This window comes from Ammodytes marinus (genome assembly GCF_949987685.1).
Source record: "Ammodytes marinus genome assembly, chromosome: 8".
NCBI lineage: Eukaryota > Metazoa > Chordata > Actinopteri > Uranoscopiformes > Ammodytidae > Ammodytes > Ammodytes marinus.
In genome coordinates this window covers 21,031,946-21,058,135 of record NC_137212.1, presented here as the reverse complement: position 1 = coordinate 21,058,135, position 26,190 = coordinate 21,031,946, and the positions used below count along the sequence as shown (strand labels likewise).

The 26,190-nt window shown below is 41.6% G+C and overlaps 2 protein-coding genes across 3 annotated transcripts in view; both read left to right on the top strand.

Moving 5' to 3' along the window:
* ddr2a (discoidin domain receptor tyrosine kinase 2a) overlaps positions 1–21,302 on the top strand; it is a 37,725-nt gene extending 16,423 nt beyond the window's left edge. Inside the window, exons 3-17 of one of the 2 annotated variants that reach the window (XM_080032390.1) lie at positions 5,576–5,678; positions 13,938–14,169; positions 14,579–14,726; positions 15,204–15,306; positions 15,920–16,103; positions 16,215–16,455; positions 16,591–16,656; positions 17,203–17,339; positions 17,503–17,662; positions 17,783–18,015; positions 18,152–18,279; positions 18,415–18,612; positions 18,719–18,953; positions 19,164–19,313; positions 19,411–21,302. In XM_080032390.1, the coding sequence (XP_079888516.1) occupies positions 5,576–5,678; positions 13,938–14,169; positions 14,579–14,726; positions 15,204–15,306; positions 15,920–16,103; positions 16,215–16,455; positions 16,591–16,656; positions 17,203–17,339; positions 17,503–17,662; positions 17,783–18,015; positions 18,152–18,279; positions 18,415–18,612; positions 18,719–18,953; positions 19,164–19,313; positions 19,411–19,542 (2,450 nt within the window). In that variant the 3' untranslated portion in view covers positions 19,543–21,302. Of the gene's footprint in view, positions 1–5,575; positions 5,679–13,937; positions 14,170–14,578; positions 14,727–15,203; positions 15,307–15,919; positions 16,104–16,214; positions 16,456–16,590; positions 16,657–17,202; positions 17,340–17,451; positions 17,663–17,782; positions 18,016–18,151; positions 18,280–18,414; positions 18,613–18,718; positions 18,954–19,163; positions 19,314–19,410 lie in introns of both variants that reach the window. The other variant, XM_080032389.1, reaches the window with a different exon arrangement.
* A 234-nt stretch (positions 21,303–21,536) lies between these two features.
* Positions 21,537–25,626, top strand: hsd17b7 (hydroxysteroid (17-beta) dehydrogenase 7; the record flags this gene model as incomplete). The annotated part of the gene is made up of 9 exons (XM_080032836.1): positions 21,537–21,606; positions 22,667–22,873; positions 23,354–23,446; positions 23,679–23,793; positions 24,595–24,789; positions 24,885–24,998; positions 25,148–25,204; positions 25,297–25,395; positions 25,486–25,626. The coding sequence occupies exons 1-9, from the start codon at positions 21,545–21,547 to the stop codon at positions 25,624–25,626; spliced, it is 1,083 nt and encodes a 360-aa protein (XP_079888962.1). The 5' UTR covers positions 21,537–21,544.
* Positions 25,627–26,190: the final 564 nt, after the last annotated feature.

The following is a 26,190-nucleotide window of genomic DNA, read 5'->3' as shown; positions in this document are numbered from 1 at the left end:
GTGTGTGTGTGTGTGTGTGTGTGTGTGTGTGTGTGTGTGTGTGTGTGTGTGTGTGTGTGTGTGTGTGTGTGTGTGTGTGTGTGTGTGTGTGTGTGTGTGTGTGTGTGTGTGTATGTGCGCATGTACGTGTGTGTGGGTGTGTGTGTGTGTGTGTGTGTGTGTTTCCCAGTATTTGACCACTCATAAGTCATGGAAAGGACTATTTGTGCATCCTCTCGTGGGCAAAGTTCAACAAGTTCATTATGCAAGACAATGTTTTTTACCCATAATCGGACCAAGAAAGTGATTTCTTCACAGAAAAAAAACACCCACCAGTGGTATTTAAGAATAATCACCTCCAGTGTCACCAAAAGCTAAAATTTCCACCTGATGTAATATATGGAAGCAGGACATATCCACCTATAATTCTGTCTAAAGCTTTCTGCTGCATTGAGAGGAGGGCCATTTTTTCCACTGTCTGGAAATATTCATGGGCTGAATTTAGTAGAACTAAGATGCTGACTGATGCCAACTTTCCCCTGTTTAAAATTCCCAAGCAATGGAGTTATACCATCCCTGTCTTTCCCATTTCACTGGTGAGTGGGCGAACTTTATTTCGCTTTGGACGGGGAGGAGATGTGGACATGAGCAAAGGCCTGGTCCGAGCAGTCAAATACCAGGCAGCACTATTATTCTGTGGGCTACTTCTCTTCTCAGTCTTATATGAAAGAACAAGTGAACAAGTAAATTTGTGCGAAATTTCTCTTTGCATCATTAAAGCTATAGTGCGTAACTTTTTCATACAAATGAATGTTGGTTACATTCAAACCATGACCAAACGAGTTGACATAAAGTTGATAAAGCCTATCAGCTCCACAAAACTCTCACTATATCTCCCAGTATGGCAGTGTTTACGAATTAGTATTGCCGTCTGACAACAACTGGCACAGGAGCGCAGAAGCGCCCAAGAAAGGTTTCAGTTGTTGATTCTACTGCTATGAAAAAAACCTGTACGTACAGCAGAAGGCATCAAATCCATGCACGATCGCCAAAGGATTACCTCATGTAGGTGCGCTGACAGTGTAGATGTAATCACTCAGAATTCCTCATGGGTGCAACAGAGAATATGCACTCTAGCTTTAAAACCATTGTAATAAAAAAATTTGAACAAAACAGTGATTTAAATGTTTAATTAAAAAACATTTTAAATGTTGATGCTACATTCTAACTTGGTCTGATATGAGCAGTGGCTAATGGTGGCTAATGTTAGCTAACTTTGGACAGATATGTTCCGATATGTTATGGTTTATCACAAGTCAAACACACCTTGCCCCTTCAGAAGACAGGTTTAATGTTTCCTTACACATCCAGAATAAACAAAGATTCAAATCAGCTTTAAAGGGGCAGTAGGACTAAGTGATATGGCCCTTTTGGCTAACTTCCTGTGTGACTGCAGTTAGCAGTCCCCTCTCTCTTCCTTATGTCACCAGCACATGAACATGCAGCAAGCTTCAACAGATAGTGCCGCGATGGAGAGCAGCAAGTCATCGTTCACAGGCACAGAGACCCGCCTCTATATAGGGCTGTGTCTCCTGATTGGATAAAAAGAGCAGGATATTCAAAAAAAATTACTGGAAGTTACTGCAAAGCTAAGTGACTGGGAGATCTGTGTTAAGAACATACTATTTAAGTGATTGCTGTAGGAATATAGAGTGATTTTTCCTTGTCAGTTGATTATTTTGAGTCCAATATTCACTCTCTTATTAGCTTTGTTTTAGTAAACCCAAAAACAGTAAAATTGCCTTTGCCTTATAACCAAAACAATGAACAGAAATGCGCCAATAGGTTTCAGTAACAACCCTTAACCCTATTGTCTGTCAATTGTAACCCTTTAATTCCCCCTTGTGCCTACATGGTCAGACCACTCCTGAGAAAACATTACATGGTCGGTCTCGCTTTAAGATGTAATAAAGCAGACAGTAAAGTTTACAAGAAACACATCCAAAACTGCCCTCAACGGACAGGTCTTCTTAGCAGATGTGAAAGTCATTTTTTTTAGACTACGCGCACGCACACGTGTGTGTGTGTGTGTGTGTGTGTGTGTGTGTGTGTGTGTGTCTGTGTGTCTGTGTGCCTGCACGTGTGAATGTATTTGGAGCCAGCTGTTGAACAGCAAACACTACAGAACAAACCTGCCATTCAGTCGTCAGGGTGCGGTAGAAATCAAGAGGTGAGAGAGAGAGAGAGAGAGAGAGAGAGAGGGATCGGTCCGTCACTCCTTCATCTCTCTTCCTCTCTTCTCCTCCACCACACAAGGCTGGTATTTTTCCACCTTTTTTCTGGGCTGATATTTATAGACTCTGCAGCCTGATGGGTGGTGGTGGTGGTATGTGTGTGTGTGTGTGTGTGTGTGTGTGTGTGTGTGTGTGCGTGCGTGCGTGCGTGCAGGCGTCCACACAAACACACACTCTTCTGCCCCCATAGCTCACCCCAGGGATCACCCCTGAGTGGGTTGGGTAGATAAATAAACAAGGCGAAAACCAACATTTTGGAAGAGCGGTCATGCATCCGGCACACCATACTAAAAACCCCGTCTCTCTGACTCTTTCTTTCTCTCTCTTGAGGATGTGGTCAAAGAACTCTGATAATGACTCCTATTTTCATCAATTATGTCTTGGCAATTGCTGTGTGTGTTTTTTTCCCCCCCAAAAGAACTGGTGGTGATGCTGCTGCTGCACTGTCTGTATATCGCTGTATTTTTCTGGCAAGACTTCATAGAGAAATGACACAGTTTTATGTCGCCACATGACGTGCGCATGATCTCCCAAGCATTTCCCCAAAGAGGAATTATTTTTTTATTTTATACAAAGTGTCGAAAGAGGAGATGCTGCACTGCGGTCGACTGTTTCTTCAAGTCCATGTCTGTTTACACTCTTTACCTCTGTGTGAATTGAGGCTCATGTGCCGCAGGAACGCCAACCGCCCTCAAACCCCATAACCTCTGAGCCAAAGACAGATAAAACATCAGCTACTCCATGCCAGCTATTACCATCAGAGCCATGCTGTTTCTCTTGAAGCAGGTTTCTAATGATTTGGGTTTTTACTACGGCAACACCACACCTATCATTAAAATGTTTTTGCATTTCTTAAGCCAAAGGATAGTGCTAACAGGCTGAGAATATGAGACGAGTCAAGACGTGGTTTGCTCATAGCCGAGGTGATCTGGTGCGAGAAGATAAATAGCAGTGGATTGGAGCGGAGGAGTTGTAAACAGTTGGGGATACAATAATGAGGGGTGAGGTCAAAGGAGGAGTCAGCCATTCCTGGAGAATGCTTGTTGTCAAAATCACTGAATATTTCCCTCACGATCCCGCTACCTGTACGTAGGCTACTGTTGGTTGGCTGATTAGAAGTTTGATGCTAATGCACAACCTATACTCTGTAAACGGGTATGTAAACAAAAGGTATGTAAACAAAAGGGACCACTGTAGAAAGCAACATACCTGTTTAAATGTAAAGATTTTGATGTACGAGCATGTAGCAGATCGTGAGGAGATATTCACTGACATTACCAAAAAGTGATTTTGACAGCAAATGTTTCCCAGAATCGCTGACTCCACCTTTAAAACGGCAGTGCGGTGCAATGGTCGGAGAGGACCAGATGAAAGTAGGGCAGAAGAAGGCGAGTGTAGACATCTGGAAGACTTTTTGTTTGTCCCTCTGCCCCCTCCAAGCCTTGACTGTTTCACTGCCAAGACAAAGCCTTTGTATTTGTGTGTGTGTATGTGTGGTTACATCTATGCCTGTTTTTGTGACATGTGAGCAGTGTATCAGGTCATGCGTCCCTGTCCCAAACCTTCAGGGGTTTCCCCGCCCTAAACTTTTTAAGTAAATATTTGGAGGAGATTGAGAAGAGAGGATCACTTGGAGAGAAATAAAAGGAAGAAAAAGAGACTAAGGGAAAGAGAGCGGGAGATAAGACAGGAGATATCTTGAACCTGGAGCTCTGCTGTTGCTGGCGTCTTCTCAAAGGCTTTTTCTGTGAGACCATGGGGCCAGGCGGACGGGGCCAGGCGGACGGGGTCAGTCTCCGGTTAACTTCCGCCTCTGGGCTCCACTGAAAGCTGTGACCTAACGCTATCATCACATATGCAAGGAAATCAGCTTTTTCCAAAAGGCCTTTTCATCCGTACATGAGGCCTACTAGTGTTTAAAGTGGCCACATCAATGTGAGACCAGAAAACAAGATTAACCCCACCCAGTAGATATCGTGCGGTGGAAAAGTGCCCTTTTCATTTACTTTTTTTGCCCTCGGAAAGACCCAGAAAACTAGCAGATTCATTCAGAGCCTTGTAAAAGTTGATAGATGCCATGTTGGCTGTGTCACGCTCACTTGCCTGCTGAGTTCTAATTAACGCATTTAAGGTTTATCACCTCTCGCCACTGAACAAAAGCAGAAGAAAAGAGAGAGGGGAGAGACCACACAGGAGGAGTAAGAAGAGGACAGAGAGGAGACATTACAAAAAAAGGAGCATGAGGAGGCGGTGGGGCATTCAGGAAACAGCGGGCATATTGCTTCTATTGACCGCACAGGGGGGGCGTGATGGGCTCAAACCAGCCAGTGTTACCACACACACACACACACACACACACACACACACACACACACACACACACACACACACACACACACACACACACACACACACACACACACACACACACACACACACATAAAGTAACTTACTCCTCTACATGTGCTTAAAACCAGCACTGTTTGGACTGGCAGAGACACTGCATGGATCCAGCTTATTATTATTTCAATAAGGCAACCACAATTTGCAAGGAGTGTAGCTGCTTGGATGGTGTGTGTGTGTGTGTGTGTGTGTGTGTGTGTGTGTGTGTGTGTGTGTGTGTGTGTGTGCAGTCCCCCCCACCCCCTTTTCATCCCGCACTATCCATCACATCTCGCAGGCTTTGCTTGACATGAAGCTTGGAATTAAGTAGTTCTGTCTTCTGAAATGTCTGCGAGCGTCTGGTGAATGTTTGAGTGTGGTTTGGAATTTTCAACGCCAACCGACTCTGTGGTTGGTCCGAAAGAAGCAAGTGGAGCTGCATGTTTCAGAGTGTGATCATCAGGTAGCCTTTAGTTAAATACCAGGGCTGGAAAGACTACTACAGTAGAAAACCCTGATTAAATAGAAGCAACTACACCAATCAGTAGGGATGGAAGGAATAGTCTGTCTTTAGTTGAAGAAATAGTCTGACATTTTGGGGCAATAGAAGATATCTTGATGATGGAAGATTAATTCCATTTTAATGCTGTTTACATTAAATTGGCCTTTGTAAGACTACATCATCAAAGATGGACTGTGTACAATCTTTAAAGTACTACTTTTAAGACCGCATACATTAACAAAGTGCCGCTAAACAAACAAGCTATACTCTTTAACAACTTGGCATTCAGGAGGAGTGTTAATGCCTGAACAAATATCAGGGCATTGAATAAATGCTCATTCGTTGACCTGCTTTACAGTTTATGTACTGGTCTGCTCATTTCTTCTCGTCTATTAATCCCACGTGTGGTTGTCTCCAGGTGTGTGTCGCTATCCCCTGGGCATGTCAGGAGGCCAGATCCTGGACGAGGACATCTCCGCCTCTAGCCAGTGGTCCGAATCCACCGCTGCTAGATACGGCAGGTATGGTCTCGCTCTCTCTCTCTCTCTCTCACTCACTCACTCACTCACTCACTCACTCACTCACTCACTCACTCACTCACTCACTCACTCACTCACTCACTCACTCACTCACTCACTCACTCACTCACTCACTCACTCACTCACTCACTCACTCACACCCGTCCTATATGTAGAATGTTTAACCTGATAATGAGTGTCTGTGTGGTGTGTGTGTGTGTGTGTGTGTGTGTGTGTGTGTGTGTGTGTGTTTGTGTGTGTGATTTATCCTGCAAGGTGCCTGTTTATTTGCATTTAGCCACACATTGGGGTATCATTTCTACTCACAGCCACATGAGGAGGCGTGTGTGTATGTGTGTGTGTGTGTGTGTGTGTGTGTGTGTGTGTGTGTGTGTGTGTGTGTGCGTGTGTGTGTGTGTGTGTGTGCGTGCGTGTGTGTGTGTGTGTGTGTGCAGAAGAACTTGGGTGGCCTTCAATAAGTAACAGGATAATGAGGTAATGCACTCCCCCTATGGAAGAGTTTATTAGACTTTAATATCTGTGAAAGCAAAACAGTTTTGTAAAAGCACAGAAGACAATTGACAAGTGTGTATCATGATTCACACGTATTTCACTATCCACAAACCTGTAATTTTTGACTTGCAAATATGTAGAACTTACTCTGAAAATACAAAGTCATATTTACGCATTTACGGATCTGTTTCTGCTTGTGAAAAGGGGTTTGCATATTTGTGGATTGCCTCCTGTGAGTTTGTGAGCCACATTACATTTTTACATAATTTTGTCCAACTTCTACCACCGAGATCTGTAGAACAAGCGTTACAAATGTGAAGTGCAATAATTTGTATGTGTGTAATTGTGTTTTGTAAAGTTATATCCACACAAAGAAAAAGCGATTTGCAAATATGTAGAATTTAGTCTGTAAATGTGTATTTTAATTTTGCATAATTTTTTAATTTTTTTTTAATGCAAATAGTTTCACCACAAAAAAAGACATGTCAACTCTTATTTACACATTTACAGAACCATTTCTACATGTGAAACTGGCTCTGCGCATTTGTGGATCGCTTCCTGTGCGCTCACGGAATATTGTCCCATTCGTGCCGCAGGGATCTGCAAAACGCCACCTGTAAAATGAGACCTGTATTTTGAATTATGTACTTTAGGTGCAGTTAGACAGGTCCACCAGCAGATGGCGCACTCGCGGCGCAGCCTTTATCTATCGGCGAACCACATGGTCCCCTTGACCAATCAAAAGAGCTTGTTTAGGGGCGGCCACCTCATTGGTTCATTTGGAGGCCTGTCACACGAACAGAGGAGGGAAAAAAAAGCTGTCCACAGCTCAAGCTCATTCTCGAGTTCGTCGGACATTATTCCTCCTCGTTAGTGAGCAGGAAAGCATCTGGCTGCAGACTAGCGGAGCTGAGTATCGGTGATAAGAGAGGTATGTTGTTATGCTGACCCACCATTATACTATCATACAGTAGTTTGTGCGCTGGTCACCTGCGAGGGTAATCAGCATTTCTTGCTAGGCTATTTAGCGAGCTAGCTGACATGTTACACACTAAGCATGATTATTTGAGTTTGTCGCCATCATTTTTAGCACACAGACATGCCGCGACCCGCGACAGGCAAAGCTTCTCCCTTTCATATAATATTTCAATTGTAATACAACAATATGCCAACTAATTAGATGGTCATTTAAATGCAGGCTATACATGTGTGGGGCATACCTCTAAAAAAAATTAACGTTTTACTCTTAGTAATATGTGTGTTGGTCACCTCCTGTGTATCTAGTAAATGGTGTTACAGGGTTAAAGTGATAGTATTGTGAGCTTGGTGTAGTTAAAGAATTGCAGTAACATTGCCAAAGTATTGTGATCAGATGAGTTTCATAATTATGCACTTCAGGGGAGATTGCCATTATAAGAATTTAGCATGGTAAAACATGATTAGCATCACCTTGTTTATTTTTATATTATCCATAGTTTACAACGTAACACATGCTGTCAAAGAAAGGTACTACAAGCCTCCCCCTGACTGTTATGGTGCTTTCAGCTAGACCTGATTTAAAATAAAATAATGCTAAGAATACCAAGAGCCAGTAGAAGTGTAATGAGATTGTTATTAAAACATGTATATTCGTGTCACATGATTGTGTAACCTATAAGGTTACTGTCATTCTTGTAACATATGGTATTTTTCCTCCTTTAGGAAATGCTGCTGAATCATTGACTGACTGCACTACGGACCAGCAAAGCTGTCACCATGGTGCACCTGTGGACCTAGACCATCTCCAGTTTATACTGTTACGGGACCAAACCAACTTCAGATCCCACATGCAAATCATTGGTTATGTGAAGGGTCATCTCTCTCATATCCCGGTTAAAATGACCCTATAGATATCACACTCAAGGACTAAAGGCAGTGCATTAACCCAATGCTCATTACTTGGTTACCCATGTACATTTTGCATTAGTCCATTGTATACAAGTTGGAAAATTACAGAAATAAAATAAACAAGTGAATGTATTTGAGCATATGGTTTCATGTTTTGCATGTTGATGAAGTGGGATGTTCCACTTGCTTCCACTCATGTCAGCCCTGGGAATCTCCCAGCCAATCCAGAATTTGACCATTTTAAAGCTTGTGGAAGTGCAAACGACTAAAGGACTGTACTAACAATTACCAAAGAACTGGAAACGGAGATAATTGAGTAACTGCATGCTTGACACAGACACATACGGCTAGTTTGAAAATGGTTAAGGGGTGAAAATATTGTATTTATACTGTACACATTTTATTTGTTTTAGGGGGTAATTGTTTTTTGCTGCTTGCCCTGTTCACAGGCGTTACATTGCTATGCTCGGGCACTCCTGCCTGCTTGTACAAACTGTGTGATGTCGACCACAATCTACTGCAGCTAAAACACAATGACTATGGATAACCAAATTCTGCAAATAATCTGAACTGAATCCAAACACTGTATCCTGAGGATGTATGTCTATTTGACATGTTTCTTTACTTTTTATGCATCGCTATGGACCCATTTGTGAATCTGAAATAAATTATGGATATCCCTTGAATGGCCACATAGTGTGTTGCTGTGAGTTCACTTTGTCCATGGGCCAGACCAGAAATCGGTACAATCTTGGTGCTCATGTGCACCTCTCGAATATGTATTGATGCGATATACCTTTTATATTTTAAGCTTTATGGTGGTTTTCCCCTCTTACAGCAAAAGTAAGAGCTAGTCATTGAAGGTGAGACACTGCAGGGGAATAGGATATGTTATATTTGTAGATATCATCTTGAAACTTTTCCAGTTGATTACTAGCATTAAAACAATTCGTTTTTGTGTTACCATTTGTTCAGAAATGCTTTATAAATATTCTATTCTGACTGCAGAGATGCTAATTCACGGAAAGGGGTGCATAAAGGGCAACTAGTGAGCTCTTGTAAAGCTGTTGGGAAAGTCCTAAGCCCTCAATTAATTAACATGCTGAAAATTGCTTTTAATTTAAAGGCTCTATCCATCCTGGCTTTATCCAACATCTATATTTTGGTTTGATTTTGCTTTTGCAAATGTTCACAAAATAAGTCACTGTATCCTGAGGATGGATGTTTATTTGACATGTTTCTTTACTTTTTGGCATTGCTATGGACCTATTTGTGAATCTGAAATAAAGAATGATTGGTAGGGTGAGTTGCCCAAATGTGGGACACTGCCTAATGTGGGACACCTAAGGTCTAGAGCATTTATCTTTTATTTCTAACACATGTAAATAAATAATATTGTTGTAAAATCCAAGCAGGGGTTCCCTGTGATTGAAATCACATGAATTTACAATTTTGATTTTAAAGATAAGGGAGTCAAAAAGGAAGTAAACCATGTGAAGTCCAGACAAAGGACAGTGACATGGTTTGAGAGGAACTCAATGCTAAGGCTATACATTTTTCATTAACAAAACAATGTTGCCATTTGTTATCAGATTATGTTTATGATACAACTATGCATCAAAGTATGCAATGATATTGGGAAAATGTTTTAAGTTGTTTTTCATCTTCAATCAATCTGTAGCTGTCCCACATTCGGAAAGGTGTTTCCAAGAGTGGGACAGCATGATTTGCCTAATCTGGGACAGTCATTTAAATTGGGGAAATACACATGCAGGAAAATCAAATGTGCAATATGAATTTTATTCAAGGTTTACAGGTCTAATACTCTTATAAAGAAAGCATCCCTGAAGCAAATAGAAATTAACTAAACCCTGTGCCTAGGAAATAGTAATTTTCTCATGTCCTATGTTAACTCAATGCAATGTATTACAGGTCAGGCTATAATGGCAAAGCGCAGAGTTGGGACATGAAGCCAGTGCAAGAAAAGTATTGTTCAAATTGAAACCATCAAACCTGAGTAATGTACCTAAGACCATGAGTGTTAGCAGATACGTTTGATTTGAATTAGTTAAGGGGATATTGTTTTTTTCTGCATAATACAGACTGTCCCAGATTAGAGCGACACACTGTCCCAGATTAAAGCAAACACCTTTTCTTGAGCAATTTTGCACATGGACCACTAATATACGTGCCATCACTTCTCTGAGTATGATATCTGAATTATTTCTTCTCTTTTAATTAGCCAACATCTTGGGGATTTCAGAATGGTATCATGTATGGGTCAAATATATTGGCTTCATATGTTAATATCGTACATAAATTGAAATTGCAAAAAGTGTCCCACATTTGGGCAACTCACCCTACCAATCATTCTTTATTTCAGATTCACAAATAGGTCCATAGCAATGCCAAAAAGTAAAGAAACATGTCAAATAAACATCCATCCTCAGGATACAGTGACTTATTTTGTGAACATTTGCAAAAGCAAAATCAAACCAAAATATAGATGTTGGATAAAGCCAGGATGGATAGAGCCTTTAAATTAAAAGCAATTTTCAGCATGTTAATTAATTGAGGGCTTAGGACTTTCCCAACAGCTTTACAAGAGCTCACTAGTTGCCCTTTATGCACCCCTTTCCGTGAATTAGCATCTCTGCAGTCAGAATAGAATATTTATAAAGCATTTCTGAACAAATGGTAACACAAAAACGAATTGTTTTAATGCTAGTAATCAACTGGAAAAGTTTCAAGATGATATCTACAAATATAACATATCCTATTCCCCTGCAGTGTCTCACCTTCAATGACTAGCTCTTACTTTTGCTGTAAGAGGGGAAAACCACCATAAAGCTTAAAATATAAAAGGTATATCGCATCAATACATATTCGAGAGGTGCACATGAGCACCAAGATTGTACCGATTTCTGGTCTGGCCCATGGACAAAGTGAACTCACAGCAACACACTATGTGGCCATTCAAGGGATATCCATAATTTATTTCAGATTCACAAATGGGTCCATAGCGATGCATAAAAAGTAAAGAAACATGTCAAATAGACATACATCCTCAGGATACAGTGTTTGGATTCAGTTCAGATTATTTGCAGAATTTGGTTATCCATAGTCATTGTGTTTTAGCTGCAGTAGATTGTGGTCGACATCACACAGTTTGTACAAGCAGGCAGGAGTGCCCGAGCATAGCAATGTAACGCCTGTGAACAGGGCAAGCAGCAAAAAACAATTACCCCCTAAAACAAATAAAATGTGTACAGTATAAATACAATATTTTCACCCCTTAACCATTTTCAAACTAGCCGTATGTGTCTGTGTCAAGCATGCAGTTACTCAATTATCTCCGTTTCCAGTTCTTTGGTAATTGTTAGTACAGTCCTTTAGTCGTTTGCACTTCCACAAGCTTTAAAATGGTCAAATTCTGGATTGGCTGGGAGATTCCCAGGGCTGACATGAGTGGAAGCAAGTGGAACATCCCACTTCATCAACATGCAAAACATGAAACCATATGCTCAAATACATTCACTTGTTTATTTTATTTCTGTAATTTTCCAACTTGTATACAATGGACTAATGCAAAATGTACATGGGTAACCAAGTAATGAGCATTGGGTTAATGCACTGCCTTTAGTCCTTGAGTGTGATATCTATAGGGTCATTTTAACCGGGATATGAGAGAGATGACCCTTCACATAACCAATGATTTGCATGTGGGATCTGAAGTTGGTTTGGTCCCGTAACAGTATAAACTGGAGATGGTCTAGGTCCACAGGTGCACCATGGTGACAGCTTTGCTGGTCCGTAGTGCAGTCAGTCAATGATTCAGCAGCATTTCCTAAAGGAGGAAAAATACCATATGTTACAAGAATGACAGTAACCTTATAGGTTACACAATCATGTGACACGAATATACATGTTTTAATAACAATCTCATTACACTTCTACTGGCTCTTGGTATTCTTAGCATTATTTTATTTTAAATCAGGTCTAGCTGAAAGCACCATAACAGTCAGGGGGAGGCTTGTAGTACCTTTCTTTGACAGCATGTGTTACGTTGTAAACTATGGATAATATAAAAATAAACAAGGTGATGCTAATCATGTTTTACCATGCTAAATTCTTATAATGGCAATCTCCCCTGAAGTGCATAATTATGAAACTCATCTGATCACAATACTTTGGCAATGTTACTGCAATTCTTTAACTACACCAAGCTCACAATACTATCACTTTAACCCTGTAACACCATTTACTAGATACACAGGAGGTGACCAACACACATATTACTAAGAGTAAAACGTTAATTTTTTTTAGAGGTATGCCCCACACATGTATAGCCTGCATTTAAATGACCATCTAATTAGTTGGCATATTGTTGTATTACAATTGAAATATTATATGAAAGGGAGAAGCTTTGCCTGTCGCGGGTCGCGGCATGTCTGTGTGCTAAAAATGATGGCGACAAACTCAAATAATCATGCTTAGTGTGTAACATGTCAGCTAGCTCGCTAAATAGCCTAGCAAGAAATGCTGATTACCCTCGCAGGTGACCAGCGCACAAACTACTGTATGATAGTATAATGGTGGGTCAGCATAACAACATACCTCTCTTATCACCGATACTCAGCTCCGCTAGTCTGCAGCCAGATGCTTTCCTGCTCACTAACGAGGAGGAATAATGTCCGACGAACTCGAGAATGAGCTTGAGCTGTGGACAGCTTTTTTTCCCTCCTCTGTTCGTGTGACAGGCCTCCAAATGAACCAATGAGGTGGCCGCCCCTAAACAAGCTCTTTTGATTGGTCAAGGGGACCATGTGGTTCGCCGATAGATAAAGGCTGCGCCGCGAGTGCGCCATCTGCTGGTGGACCTGTCTAACTGCACCTAAAGTACATAATTCAAAATACAGGTCTCATTTTACAGGTGGCGTTTTGCAGATCCCTGCGGCACGAATGGGACAATATTCCGTGAGCGCACAGGAAGCGATCCACAAATGCGCAGAGCCAGTTTCACATGTAGAAATGGTTCTGTAAATGTGTAAATAAGAGTTGACATGTCTTTTTTTGTGGTGAAACTATTTGCATTAAAAAAAAATTAAAAAATTATGCAAAATTAAAATACACATTTACAGACTAAATTCTACATATTTGCAAATCGCTTTTTCTTTGTGTGGATATAACTTTACAAAACACAATTACACACATACAAATTATTGCACTTCACATTTGTAACGCTTGTTCTACAGATCTCGGTGGTAGAAGTTGGACAAAATTATGTAAAAATGTAATGTGGCTCACAAACTCACAGGAGGCAATCCACAAATATGCAAACCCCTTTTCACAAGCAGAAACAGATCCGTAAATGCGTAAATATGACTTTGTATTTTCAGAGTAAGTTCTACATATTTGCAAGTCAAAAATTACAGGTTTGTGGATAGTGAAATACGTGTGAATCATGATACACACTTGTCAATTGTCTTCTGTGCTTTTACAAAACTGTTTTGCTTTCACAGATATTAAAGTCTAATAAACTCTTCCATATCCCCCCATCCATCCTCGCTGTGTTTTCAGTCTCGCCCGGCCGGCTCCCCCATCGCCCCTGCCTGCCAGCCCCCTTTCCAAAAAAATTAACCCTTTAAAAGATGAATTTACGCCACAGGCTGTCACCGAGCTGTTTTTATAACAGGCTGCGAGGACTGAAATCCACAACCGCACTCACTTTTACTTTCCTCTCACCTATGTTTCTCTCCATCCTAATCCCAATTTTTCTTCTCCCCTTTTCCATTTTCTGCTTGTAATTCCTAATATGAACACTATTATTTCATCTTTTCTGTCTGTTGGTCCTCCTTCCAGGTTGGACTTTGAGGAGGGCGATGGTGCGTGGTGTCCAGAGATAACGATGGAGCCGGACCACCTGAAGGAGTTCCTGCAGATTGACCTGCGCTCGCTCCACTTCATCACCCTGGTGGGCACCCAGGGGCGCCACGCGGGGGGCATCGGCAACGAGTTCGCCCAGATGTACAAGATCAAGTACAGCCGCGACGGGAGCCGCTGGATCTCATGGAGGAGCAGGCAGGGCAAGCAGGTCGGTCAGCCTATCAGTCAGTCACTTCTATTTGGACCTTCATGACAAACTTCTGATGAAGATACACTGTCTGCAACTTGAGTGCAAATAAAGGCCAAGGCCAAGTCGGATTAGTTTCCAGCCAAGTCCATTTGATGCATGTCTTAGCCCCTCTCCTCCCCGTTTTCAATCTGTCTCTCTATCAAATACACATTAAAAAAGCAACAACAACAAAACAAGCTGTCTACTCTCTATATTAATGGCCTGTCATCGTTTACACCTGGTATCTACGTATAGTCCTCATAGTACATCAGACTGACTCATAATTCTACATTATCTATGATTGATAAAAGGAAGCAAAGACATTGTTAAAGTAATTCATAAGGGTGAGCTTCTTCATGAGGTCATAGTGTGTTTGATCCATCCGCAGGTGATTGAGGGAAACAGGAACGCCTATGACATCATACTGAAGGACCTGGAGCCTCCCATCATCGCGCGCTTCGTCCGCTTCATGCCCGTCACAGACCACTCCATGAACGTCTGCATGAGAGTGGAGCTCTATGGCTGTGAATGGCTAGGTAAGAGGCAGCTCAGGTGGATGGTAGAAGAGAGTGTATATGTAAGGACTGATGAGTGAGGAGGGGGAACAAAGAACCAAGCTGAGCTGAGGCATGAGTCCTTACCTTTCTGTCCATGAAAGAATAGAAATGTTCAGCTGATACTTTGTCACCTTTTCATAACAAGCCGGACGCTTTTGTTTACACAAAGCTCATGTAGACCACAATGATCACATCTCCGGCTAAATATTGCATATCCTCTCTAACCTTCTGTTCACAATAATGCTTCTAAATTCAAGATGGAAGGTTTGTCAGGCAGACCTTGGCTTTGAGCAATATAGTTTAGCATATAGCCTTAAGCAATATGTTTCTTTTAATTCAAGTCATGCAGTAAAGCAGTAACTTTTTAATTTTGAGGATGGAGCAAGGCATTTGGAGTGCAACATTCTATGGGGTTATTTAATTTCAAACATGAATAATTCTGCTTTGCTTTTACAGATGGTCTTGTGTCGTACAACGCTCCAGTAGGAGAACAAATGAGCTTGTCTTCTTCACCTGTCAATGTCAACGACTCTGTCTACGATGGAGCTGTCATCCATAGGTATGTTTGCTTGTGTGTTTGCGTGTGTTAGCGTGTGTGTCTGTGTGTGTGTATTTTTCTGTGTGTATTTTTCTGTGTTCCATTATTCCCTTCCCGCACACCACTACACTGCTTCATCATTGCTCTCATCCTTGGTCAGTCATTTTTTCCCCTCACCTCGTTGTTGCCTTGTCACCATGGTGAAAGCAGCAAGGAGACAGAGTGGTGAGTGGGTCATGGTGGTTTCACTGTTAGGCAATAGCTCAGGGGAATGACTGAGTCAACCATGCAAATGATGTTTCAGAAAGCGGAATGAACCAATCAGTCTTTTGTTGACAGTGGCGTTTGGTGAACAATGTCCTCCATCACACGGGCAGACTCCCTTTTCTCTGTCAAGACAAGAGTGCAGGGGGAAAAAAAGAAAATGGCTTTCATTACAATATCACAGCCAAGAGCAGAAGTGGGGAGTTAGGTTTTATAATGCTGCCACCTAGTGTTTAGGGGTTTGTACTATTTAAAAAATAAAGTTTAACAGATGAGTTTAGGCCTACTTTTGAGGATAAAGGATGTGGCTGGCATGTTCCTCTGTGCTTTCTACCTCTCTTTGACACTCATATTGTTCCTTTGTTTTCAGCATGACAGAGGGGTTGGGCCAGCTAACGGATGGAGTGTGTGGTCTGGATGACTTTACTCACAGTCATGTCTACAATGTGTGGCCCGGGTACGACTACGTGGGTTGGAACAATGAGAGCTTCCCCAGTGGATACGTTGAAATTATGTTTGAGTTTGACCGCATACGAAACTTTACCACCATGAAGGTAAGGCCCCCCGCCTGAACAAGATAACATTTCCTTCCCAGTGTTACCTCAGTCTCTCTCTCTCTCTCTTCAGTGCTTAGGGTCACCCCCTCTGCTTGTATCCACATCCAGGTCCACTGCAACAACATGTTCTCACGGCATGTCAAGGCCTTCCGCCAGGCCGTGTGTCACTTCCGATCGGAGTCAGACTGGGAGGCCACGCCCCTTATCTTTAGCCCCGTGGTGGACGAGACGAATCCCAGCGCCCGCTTTGTCACCGTCAACCTGGCCAATCAGATGGCCAGTGCCATCAAGTGCCAGTTCTACTTTGCCGATGCCTGGATGTTGTTAAGCGAGATCACCTTCCAGTCAGGTATAGTGTATAATGTGTATAATCTGCAGTTTATCAGTTTATATATATTGACTATTATTTTGCCTTGGTTGATTGTCTTGTTATTTAAGATGAGCAATTCATTTCTGATCAGCCCCATGCCATTTGGCCTTTCAGATACAGCCATGTACAACACCACACTGGCTCCACCCAAGACAGGACTGCCTCCTAACATACAACCAGGTCAGTGATCACATTACACACACTCTTGACGAATACCTCTCAACATTCAACTTTTTCATGACTTGTTTTTGAGACATAACAACATGGAATTTCTTGGTGTGAAGAAAAGTGTTGCAGACGCAACAAATTAACATCAGAAAATAACTGTCATTGTGTCTGCAGGCAAACCAATTTAGGTCAGATCAGCGTAAAAAAATGTAAACAAAAAAGTTTATTTCTAATTAGGAGCATTTCTTGTGCATGGAATAAGTGTTGAATTCCTCAATGAAAGGATGATTTGCTATATGGGATGAAGCAATGTTGAAATATTAGATCCCTTTGCCAAAAAGAGAGAGAAATGTGAGAAAGTTATGATTCTACGATAAATCTGTGAACAAGATTCTGGCAAAAAAATGTTTACCTATACGCAAAAATTAGAATCTTACACTTTCCTACTTTTTGCCATTTAACGATGGTGTGGCCACAGTTTGGTCCCACGCATTCATGCATGCAGACATGTGCAGTCTCCACCTTCAAAAGGCATCTCTACCTGTTCCTCCCCTGTAGAGGACGACCCCACTCACAAAATAGACGACAGCAACACCCGTATCCTGATCGGTTGTTTGGTGGCCATCATCTTCATCCTTGTGGCCATCATTGTCATAATCTTGTGGAGGCAGGTCTGGCAGAAGATGTTGGAGAAGGTGAGCTCATTGCCGCTGATGTGGACTGATTTTTATGCATTCTTACATTGAGATTATTTTTGGGAGGTGGTCAGATCTGTTCCTTCACCCCCCGCACCGTCCTTCATTCTAGGCCTCTCGCCGGATGCTGGACGATGAACTAACTGCTAGTTTGTCAATACAGAGTGAGACGTTCGCCTACAGCCACAACCAGCCCAGCACAAACAGTGAGCAGGAGTCTAATTCCACATACGAACGCATCTTCCCCCTCGGCCCTGACTACCAGGAGCCGTCGCGCATCATAAGTAAGCTGCCGGAGTTTGCTCAGAGCTCAGAGGAGTCTGGTAGGTCGGACACAAACATCTGTTGCTTACATGTTGTAATACCTGATAATTAAACATGGTGGTCAATTCTTTACCTTTTTGAGAGTCTTAACTAGAAGATTTCTTTATTGTTTTTTCAAGAAACCACCAGCGCAGCAGCTTCTAAATCCACCACAGCTACCGTGCTCCAGGATGGCGCCCCGCACTACGCAGAGGCGGACATTGTGAACCTGCAAGGCGTCACCGGGGGCAACACGTACGCCATCCCCGCGTTGACTATGGACCTGTTGTCGGGGAAGGACGTGGTGGTGGAGGAGTTCCCTCGGAAGCTGCTCACGTTCAAAGAGAAGCTGGGAGAGGGACAGTTTGGAGAGGTGTGTCAGTGTGCCCTTTGCAGCTCTTTGCTCGGAGCGTTAAGACACAGGCAAATACACACATCAAGAAGACACAGGCCAAGTTAAAGAAACAACAAATAAAACACGTTCTATTCCTCCCCTCCTCTTCTCTCAGGTGCACCTGTGCGAGGCGGAGGGAATGCAGGAGTTCATGGATAAGGAGTTTTTATTCGACATCCCCGAAGAGCAGCCAGTTTTAGTGGCCGTGAAGATGCTTCGTTCAGACGCCAACAAAAATGCAAGGTATATCGAATCTATATGTCTGAGTCAACTGCACAGAAATCTCTTGCCTTTTATTTATTTTTTAAATTCTGATTTGTTCTCTGTATCAAGTAAGGTCATCTCCTTGTGCACCCTTTTTATTCTGTGTTATGGTAGGAACGACTTCCTAAAAGAGATAAAGATCATGTCCCGTTTGAAGGACCCCAACATCATTCGCCTGCTGGCCGTGTGCATCTACAGCGACCCTCTTTGCATGATCACAGAGTACATGGAGAACGGAGATCTCAACCAGTTTCTATCAAGACACGAACCTGAGGGACAACTGGCTCTGCTCAGCAACGCGCCCACTGTCAGGTGAATGCTAGTGCTGAACAAACAGGAGAGGAGACAGCTGCATTATGTAACCTACTGTATGGCCCACTGTGACACCCCTTTTGATTTGTTTTTCCTTTTTTTCCAGCTTCAATAATCTGTGCTACATGGCGGCTCAGATAGCCTCGGGGATGAAGTACCTCTCCTCTCTGAACTTTGTCCATCGAGACTTGGCCACGCGGAACTGCCTGGTGGGCAAGAACTACACCATAAAGATAGCCGACTTTGGCATGAGCAGGAACCTGTACAGCGGCGACTACTACCGCATCCAGGGCAGAGCGGTGCTGCCTATACGCTGGATGTCATGGGAGAGCATCCTGCTGGTAAGTCCCCTGCACTGCTTAACGAAAAAGATTGGACTTTAAAGGTGGGAGTCAGGGATTCTGGGGGAATGCTTGTTGTCAAAATCACAGCTTGTCAAAATCAGTGAATATCTCCTCATGATCCACTTCCTGTCTGTACTGTGTGTGCGCTCCACCTTCTAAGTGTAGTCATTTACAAATGGAAACATTGTTTGTTTTTTCTTTGTGCAGGGTAAATTCACCACAGCGAGTGATGTGTGGGCCTTCGCGGTGACCCTGTGGGAGATCCTTAACTTCTGCAAGGAGCAACCCTACTCTCAGCTCACTGATGAGCAGGTGATAGAAAATACGGGGGAGTTTTTCAGGGACCAGAAAAGACAGGTGAGTGGTTGTTACAAACATTTAATTTACAACCATATATGCATGTTTAAAAAAAACTGTGAATACATAGCTTGATTCGTCGCTCTCGTTGTTCCAGATCTACCTGCCTCAGCCTGTGTTGTGTCCAGACCCGCTCTACAAGATCATGCTGAGCTGCTGGAAGAGGAACGCGAAAGAACGGCCCTCATTCCAGGAAATACACCGAGCCCTACTGGACTTACAGCCGTAAGCCTGGGCAATAATGTTTAAAGACAGTGATTCCCAGTCTGCTCGTCTCTGGAAAGGAATGGTGTACAAAGAGTAGAACCATGATTCAGACAGGATCTGGGTTTAAGCTATAATCTTGTTTCACCTGTGGGATCCAAACCAAGAATTGGGGATACACAGTGTCATGGATTTATACACTACAAACAAGGACTACCAGAGACTTTTCATGTTTGTCAATTGGAGTTTATTTAGCACAATCACAATGTCTAAGAGGTTTTTTATAGATGTATACATGTATTTTATGATTATCCAAAAAAAAAACTGTTCTATTATACACCAACCCCCGAAAAACACACACAGGAACTTGGGATAAACTTTGGTTGTGACTTGTGTTGAGGAAGCTAAACGGAAGTAAAATGTAGCAAGTGACATTCGGCACTTTTGAAAATGTATTTAAATAGTTTTATTTGTTTCGTTTTTTTTACATGTTTCAAATTTTCCCATGTTACAGTGTTTGATAAAGTGATCATTGTTGAAGACTGCTTGAATGTAGTGGGGGGAGAGTGCAGCAAACCATTACTGTTACATTTCAATATGTATCAACCAGTATTTCATCTCAGTCTCTCAGACAAACGGCACACATTTTAGAAGAGGAATTCTCACCTCAAGTCTTTCTTCCATTTTTACCTACGGGGATTTGAACATGACGTGTACATGACTGTGTATTTTCTATAGATAAGTTTAGATTGCAGATAGCAATATTTTGTATTAATATTTATATGTTCATATGGGTTTGTTTGGTTAATGTTTTGTTGATATATTTGTGGATTAGTAACCTCTTTAAAAAAATCTTTATCTTTAATCTACTAGTAACTTGCAGAACAAACTGCTTCGAAACATTTTCTTTTCTGCTGCAAACTGTTATTGTCTTGCAATGAACGCAAACTAACATGAGCAGCAAACTCTTGGATAACTGATCAGATGAACACAGGAATGTGTTGGGCAGTGTTTTTGACCATGTGCTTTGTGGGTTTAATAGTATGTATGTGTTTGGGAAGATGTTACTGAATGTGTTGCGGGTGCTAACAAATGAATGCAAGCAAGTCGACGGAGGAAATATATTCCCCTTTAAATCAGGAATGTGGAGGGAAATCTACTACGGAATATTCCACCTAGAAAAACATGTTTGACTGGAACGGTGAATAAGCTTCAGGTTACTTTCCAAGTAGTTTACACAAGTTTACCTAAACTGCAAGCTATGGATTTTAGTTATCAGCTGTCAGTTTGTTCTTTCATTTATCAGAGTTTGCTGGATCCTTTCTCTTTAAGCACAACTCTGTGTATAACTCTCTGACCCCTTGAACTTCACACTGCATACCACTCTTTCACCCAGTTCACCTTTATTTACAGGCTCTGTGCTCTTACCAGCACCCTTTGTCCCACTTATACATACCTGAGTCATCCCTGTCTTTCTGTGGTTTGCAAATTAGGCATACAATCTGTAATTAAATCTGTAAAGTAAGTTAAACATGATATTTTGGTTGAAGGACACGTCTGGGTATTTGTGAAGCATGTGGTGAGGCCCATCAGATAAAGATATCGTCATGGCATTTACAATCCTCCCAGTGTTATAAATGAATTTCATAATTAGTTTTATAACATATTTGTACTCAAATGTTGTTGTTTTTTCAGTGTTAATGTTTTTATATATGTTGTACAAAACGACACAAAAGTTGTACATTGATAGACCAAATGCAAATAAAATTTAAACAGGGAATTCCACCTCTTTGGGATCTCTTGTCTTATTCATAAGATACTGAACCTTTGATACTGTGTGGGCGGCCCTTGAATCTGAGGCGACTGCTATCAGGATTTCATTGGCTGAGGGGCTGCTGTAGTGTCCAATCACAACGCAGAGGCGGAGTGAAGAATATGGCTACAGGACTGGAAAACTCTCCATGTACCAGACCAGACACACAACTTGTTGCATTGAAAAAACAGGCAGTATATGTAATGTTTTGTGTATGCAGTTTGTTTCCAGTTCAGAAAAGATGAATAAGGTGGTTTTGGTGACAGGAGCAAACAGGTAATGGCTGTATTTATTTCTTAATTGATTGAATTAGATTTTTTTTAATCACAAACCTTAAGTATGGCCTTCAAAGATCTTTCTTGGAGATCATCATTGAAGTAATTTAAACTTGTTGTGATTTCGTAGCTGTCAGTTAATTATTTCATCCATTAATATTGTATTATTCATAATTTATTTATGTATTTTACTTTTCTTAAATGTCCTTGTAAGTCCTAGCCCAAATGGAAGAAAGATTTTTCCGTATACATTGTGTATGGAAAAATACTAAATATTTCAATAATTCAATAATGTAATCAAAGTATACTTTGTAGATGTTATGTCTTGGTTTTAATAATAGGATTCAAAATCATATCAACTTGAGTGGCCAATTGTGTAAACACCAACAAGGAATTTGACTCTTTTCTTATTGCACTCACACAACGTTCCAAAAACTATCTTTAGGAAGATTGAACTATTACAGCTAAAAAGGTCAAAACCTAAATAAAGATAATCATTTAAGTATAATGTACAAATAGGTGAAAAAAGGAGATGCATTTATAGATATGCATAAATAGAATCAATGAACCCTTCAATGCCTATACAGTTTCTGTAAACTCAATGTTTAAGTGTTACAGGCATTATCATCACTATATGACTGATCAAGCTGTTCAAGGTGAAGTAGGTGATTCTGGAGAAAACTTGTTGTGTTATCTCCTCACGATCCGATACCTTTCTGTTCTATGTGTGTGGTGAAATAAAATCTGGTGTTATTACACAGCCTAGTCTCTGTTACCTGGCATGTAAACAAAGGATATGTAAACAAAGGGGGGCCACCGTTGGTAGCAACATGCCTGTTAACAGAGCCTAGGTGTATTAACACTGGATTCGTTTTCAGTGCACACACAGTACTGACAGGTAGTGGATCGCGCGGAGAAATTCTCTGATTTTGACCAAAATTATTTCTCCAGAATCGCTGAAATCCACCTTTGATACCAAGTGATGGCGTGAGGAAAGAAAGCTGTTGTTGTGTCTGCTTGTTTTGGCATTCACCCCTATATTTGTCTGTGTCTCCCTGTAGTGGCATTGGCCTGGCCCTGTGTGAGCGTCTCCTCTCACAGGACACTGAGGGTCTGCAGCTGTGTCTGGCCTGCAGGAACATGCGTCGGGCTCAGGCTGCACGTTCTGCCCTCCTCTCCTCTCACCCCGCGGCCCAGGTGGCCTTGCTGCACATGGACACCAGCAGCATCCAATCAGTGCTCACTGCTGCACGGGAGGTCAAACTCAGGTGGGAGGAAACAGACTCGAATGCACACTACTTACACATTTAAAGGTGGAGTCAGCGATTTTGGGGAAAGCTTGTTGTCCAATTGTGTCCAAATCAGTAAATATCTCCACAGATCTGCCACTTGTCCTTACTGTGTGCGCACAGAAAAGAAATCCAGGGTTAGTACCACTAGCCTATACGCTCTCTAAACAGGCATGTTGCTAGCAAGGGTGCATGGACCCACTTTGTTTACACACAAGTTTACAGAGCTTAGGCTACGAATTCACACCAGATGCTTTTTCAGCAAGCACCCAGCACCGACAGGTAGGGGATCGTGACCAGATATTCATTGATTTTGACATGAAGTGATTTTGACAACAAGTGTTCTCCAGAATCGCTGACTCCACCTAGCCATCAAGGTAGAGCAGGTTATGGTTCTAGACATCGCGCTTCATGTGTGTTACCCCAGGTGAAGATGTGTGCCTTGGGTGTTTATTGCAGGTATAACCGGCTGGACTACCTCTATCTGAACGCAGGAATCATGCCAGACCCACAGTTTGATGTAAAAGCCTTCTTCAAAGGCCTCTTCTCCAGGTATTATATTATTATATATCCATATAAATAAAAATGATCTTGTCTTAAATGGATGTGTGTACTTGATCTCTGAAGCTACTCCAAATTACTGAGCTGCATTTTTAGCTTTTTAACTTACATGTATATATTTTGATGTATCATGTGTATACAGCATCTGTTATGAACAACTTGAAACGTGTATTTCCCATGCTGCTTATCCAATGTTCAATTTTCTTAAATGTCTTTATTGCAGCCGTGTCGTCGCCATGTTTGCCACTGGTGAGGGGATTCTGACGCAGAAGGACTGTGTTACCCCTGATGGGCTGCAAGAAGTTTTTGCCACCAACCTCTTTGGTCACTTCCTACTAGTGAGGCACTGCTATTTTTCCAGCTACTGAATTCATCTAGTAGTATATGTTCTGATCAATACATAGCCTACTCTATAAAAAAAACATGTTTCCATCAGTTTCCTGCAGGTAGAGTCATTCTTGTCAGCAGTTTATCATTGGTGGAATAAATATAGGTGACAGTGACACTAAATCTACCCGTCACTTAGCAACGACGCTCATTAAAAATTAACAGTATGTGGTGTTCTAGACATAAGGTCACCGCTGACTGTATATCTATTTACTGCCTGTTTGCAGATAAAAGTCTTACGTGTATGAGGTTGCCATTACAGAGAAGCCTTTTTGAGGTTCCTGTTTCATCTAAAATTACATTATGAATCCCTCTTTGCTGGTACATATTTATTTTTGTACTTTTTAACAGCTGGATTCGAAGTGACACATAATATTTTTGCTTAGGTCTTTTTAAACAAGCCATTTAGGATTTGCAGGAATTTAACTGTAGACTAGTTTAAGGAATCGAAATTGTCTCAAATTTTGTCTATGTGGAAAGATATTTCTTTTTCGTTGCTGCTTGAAATCTATATCTTACCCAGTTAGTTGAATAAACATAGAAGCACATTCATATGACAAATGAGCAGCTGCAATCCTTCCTACTTATTTGCTTGTTTTAAGGCACACTGCAGTGGAGAAAAAAATCTTTTTCGATAATAAAAATGTATCATTTGGGGCTGCATTTGAACCTTAAGGGCTTGTTGAGATGATTTTTTTTTTTCTTAAATAAGTATGGTAACACTGTGTTGCTCTCCTGTGTCATGGCCCCAGATCAGAGAGCTAGAACCAGTTCTGTGTCATGCAGACCGGACCTCTCAGCTGATCTGGACCTCATCCAGCAACGCTCACCGCTCGGCTTTTAACTGTGAAGACGTGCAGCACCGGAGAGGAACCCAACCTTACAGCTCCTCCAAATATGCCACAGACCTGCTCAGCCTGGCGCTCAACACACACTACAACAAACAGGTCCACTCTCATGCCTGAAAAGTATCATTTTAAATTGTATTATATATTCATAACTATATGTTGAGTATGTCCCTGCCTTTGTTTTTGCTTTCTAGGGTTTGTACTCTTCTGTCATTTGTCCTGGTTTTGTGATGACCAGTCTGACCTACAGTATCCTGCCCTCCCTACCAGCCTTCATCTGGACTCTACTTATGCCTGTCTTTTGGCTTGTGAGTGTACAGTAACAAATTAAACACATACACCCTTTGCTTTTCTTAAATCCTTTTTTTTTGTCTTTAAGCTGTAATAGGGGTAACAAGAATAACATACTACAAATGATTTGGTTGTACCTAAATAAATATTGTTTCTGTGTTCTCAGATAAGACTGTTCACCAACACTTTCACACTGAGCCCTTACAATGGAGCAGAAGCCCTGGTAGGTTAAAATAAAATAAAGAAATCTTCATATGTCCTTGAACTGTTTAGTCAATATATATATTAAATAATGAATGCTACTCTTTCTTGCAGTTTTGGCTATTTAAGCAAAACCCTGAATCACTGGACCCTCGAGCCAAATACCACAGCTTAACCTCTGGGCTAGGCAGCAACTACACACAGCCACTACAGGTGCAGCGAGTAACACGATTCAGTCAAATTAACTTTAGTGTATAAAACATTTCTATTACTGAGTGTCATGTTTTCTGTTCCACTTTGCAGATGGATATTGATTTGGAAACATCAGAGGCTTTGTATGAGACATTTCTGCAACTGGAACGTGATGTGAAAAAGAAACTGAAGGAAAAACAAAAGGAATCCCAGCATGTTCACTATAGTCCTGCAGGACTTGGATCCTCTTGATGCATTTCACACAACGGAGAGTATATTATTCCTGGGAGCAGCATGGACACTTGCTCACAAAAAGACCACTCTTTAAGTCCTTTGAGTTTGATAAACTGCTTCAATCATTATCATATAATAATAATAAAACTGAACATTGTTTCCATCCACTTTATCCCGCTTCTTTTCTGTCCAATAACTCTGTAAAGTTTATTATATGAGTGGAACAACACAGTTTTGCAAATAGCCGGTAAGGTAAGGTCACCAACTCTTTAGCCAATATAGGTCTAGTAAATATCTCCCATTCTGTTGTTAATTCCATGATCCTCACGGCAATATGCTGTGCAGTCTGACAGCAGATTGTCAGTATCATCCCAAAACTTGACAGAAGTGGTCTGTGTGAGCCCTTCTGCGGTGTACGGCGGTGGCTGTAGATGAGTGCAGTTGCACCTGAATTTCTGTCCTGGTGGAATTGAGCCGCAAACCCAGCAGGCGTCCCTGTGCTCCGCCGCCTGTGTTCCAGTATTACCACAGTCCTCCTCCTCTGCACCGCTCAGTTTCGGGTTGCAAAAAGCCCACACCATC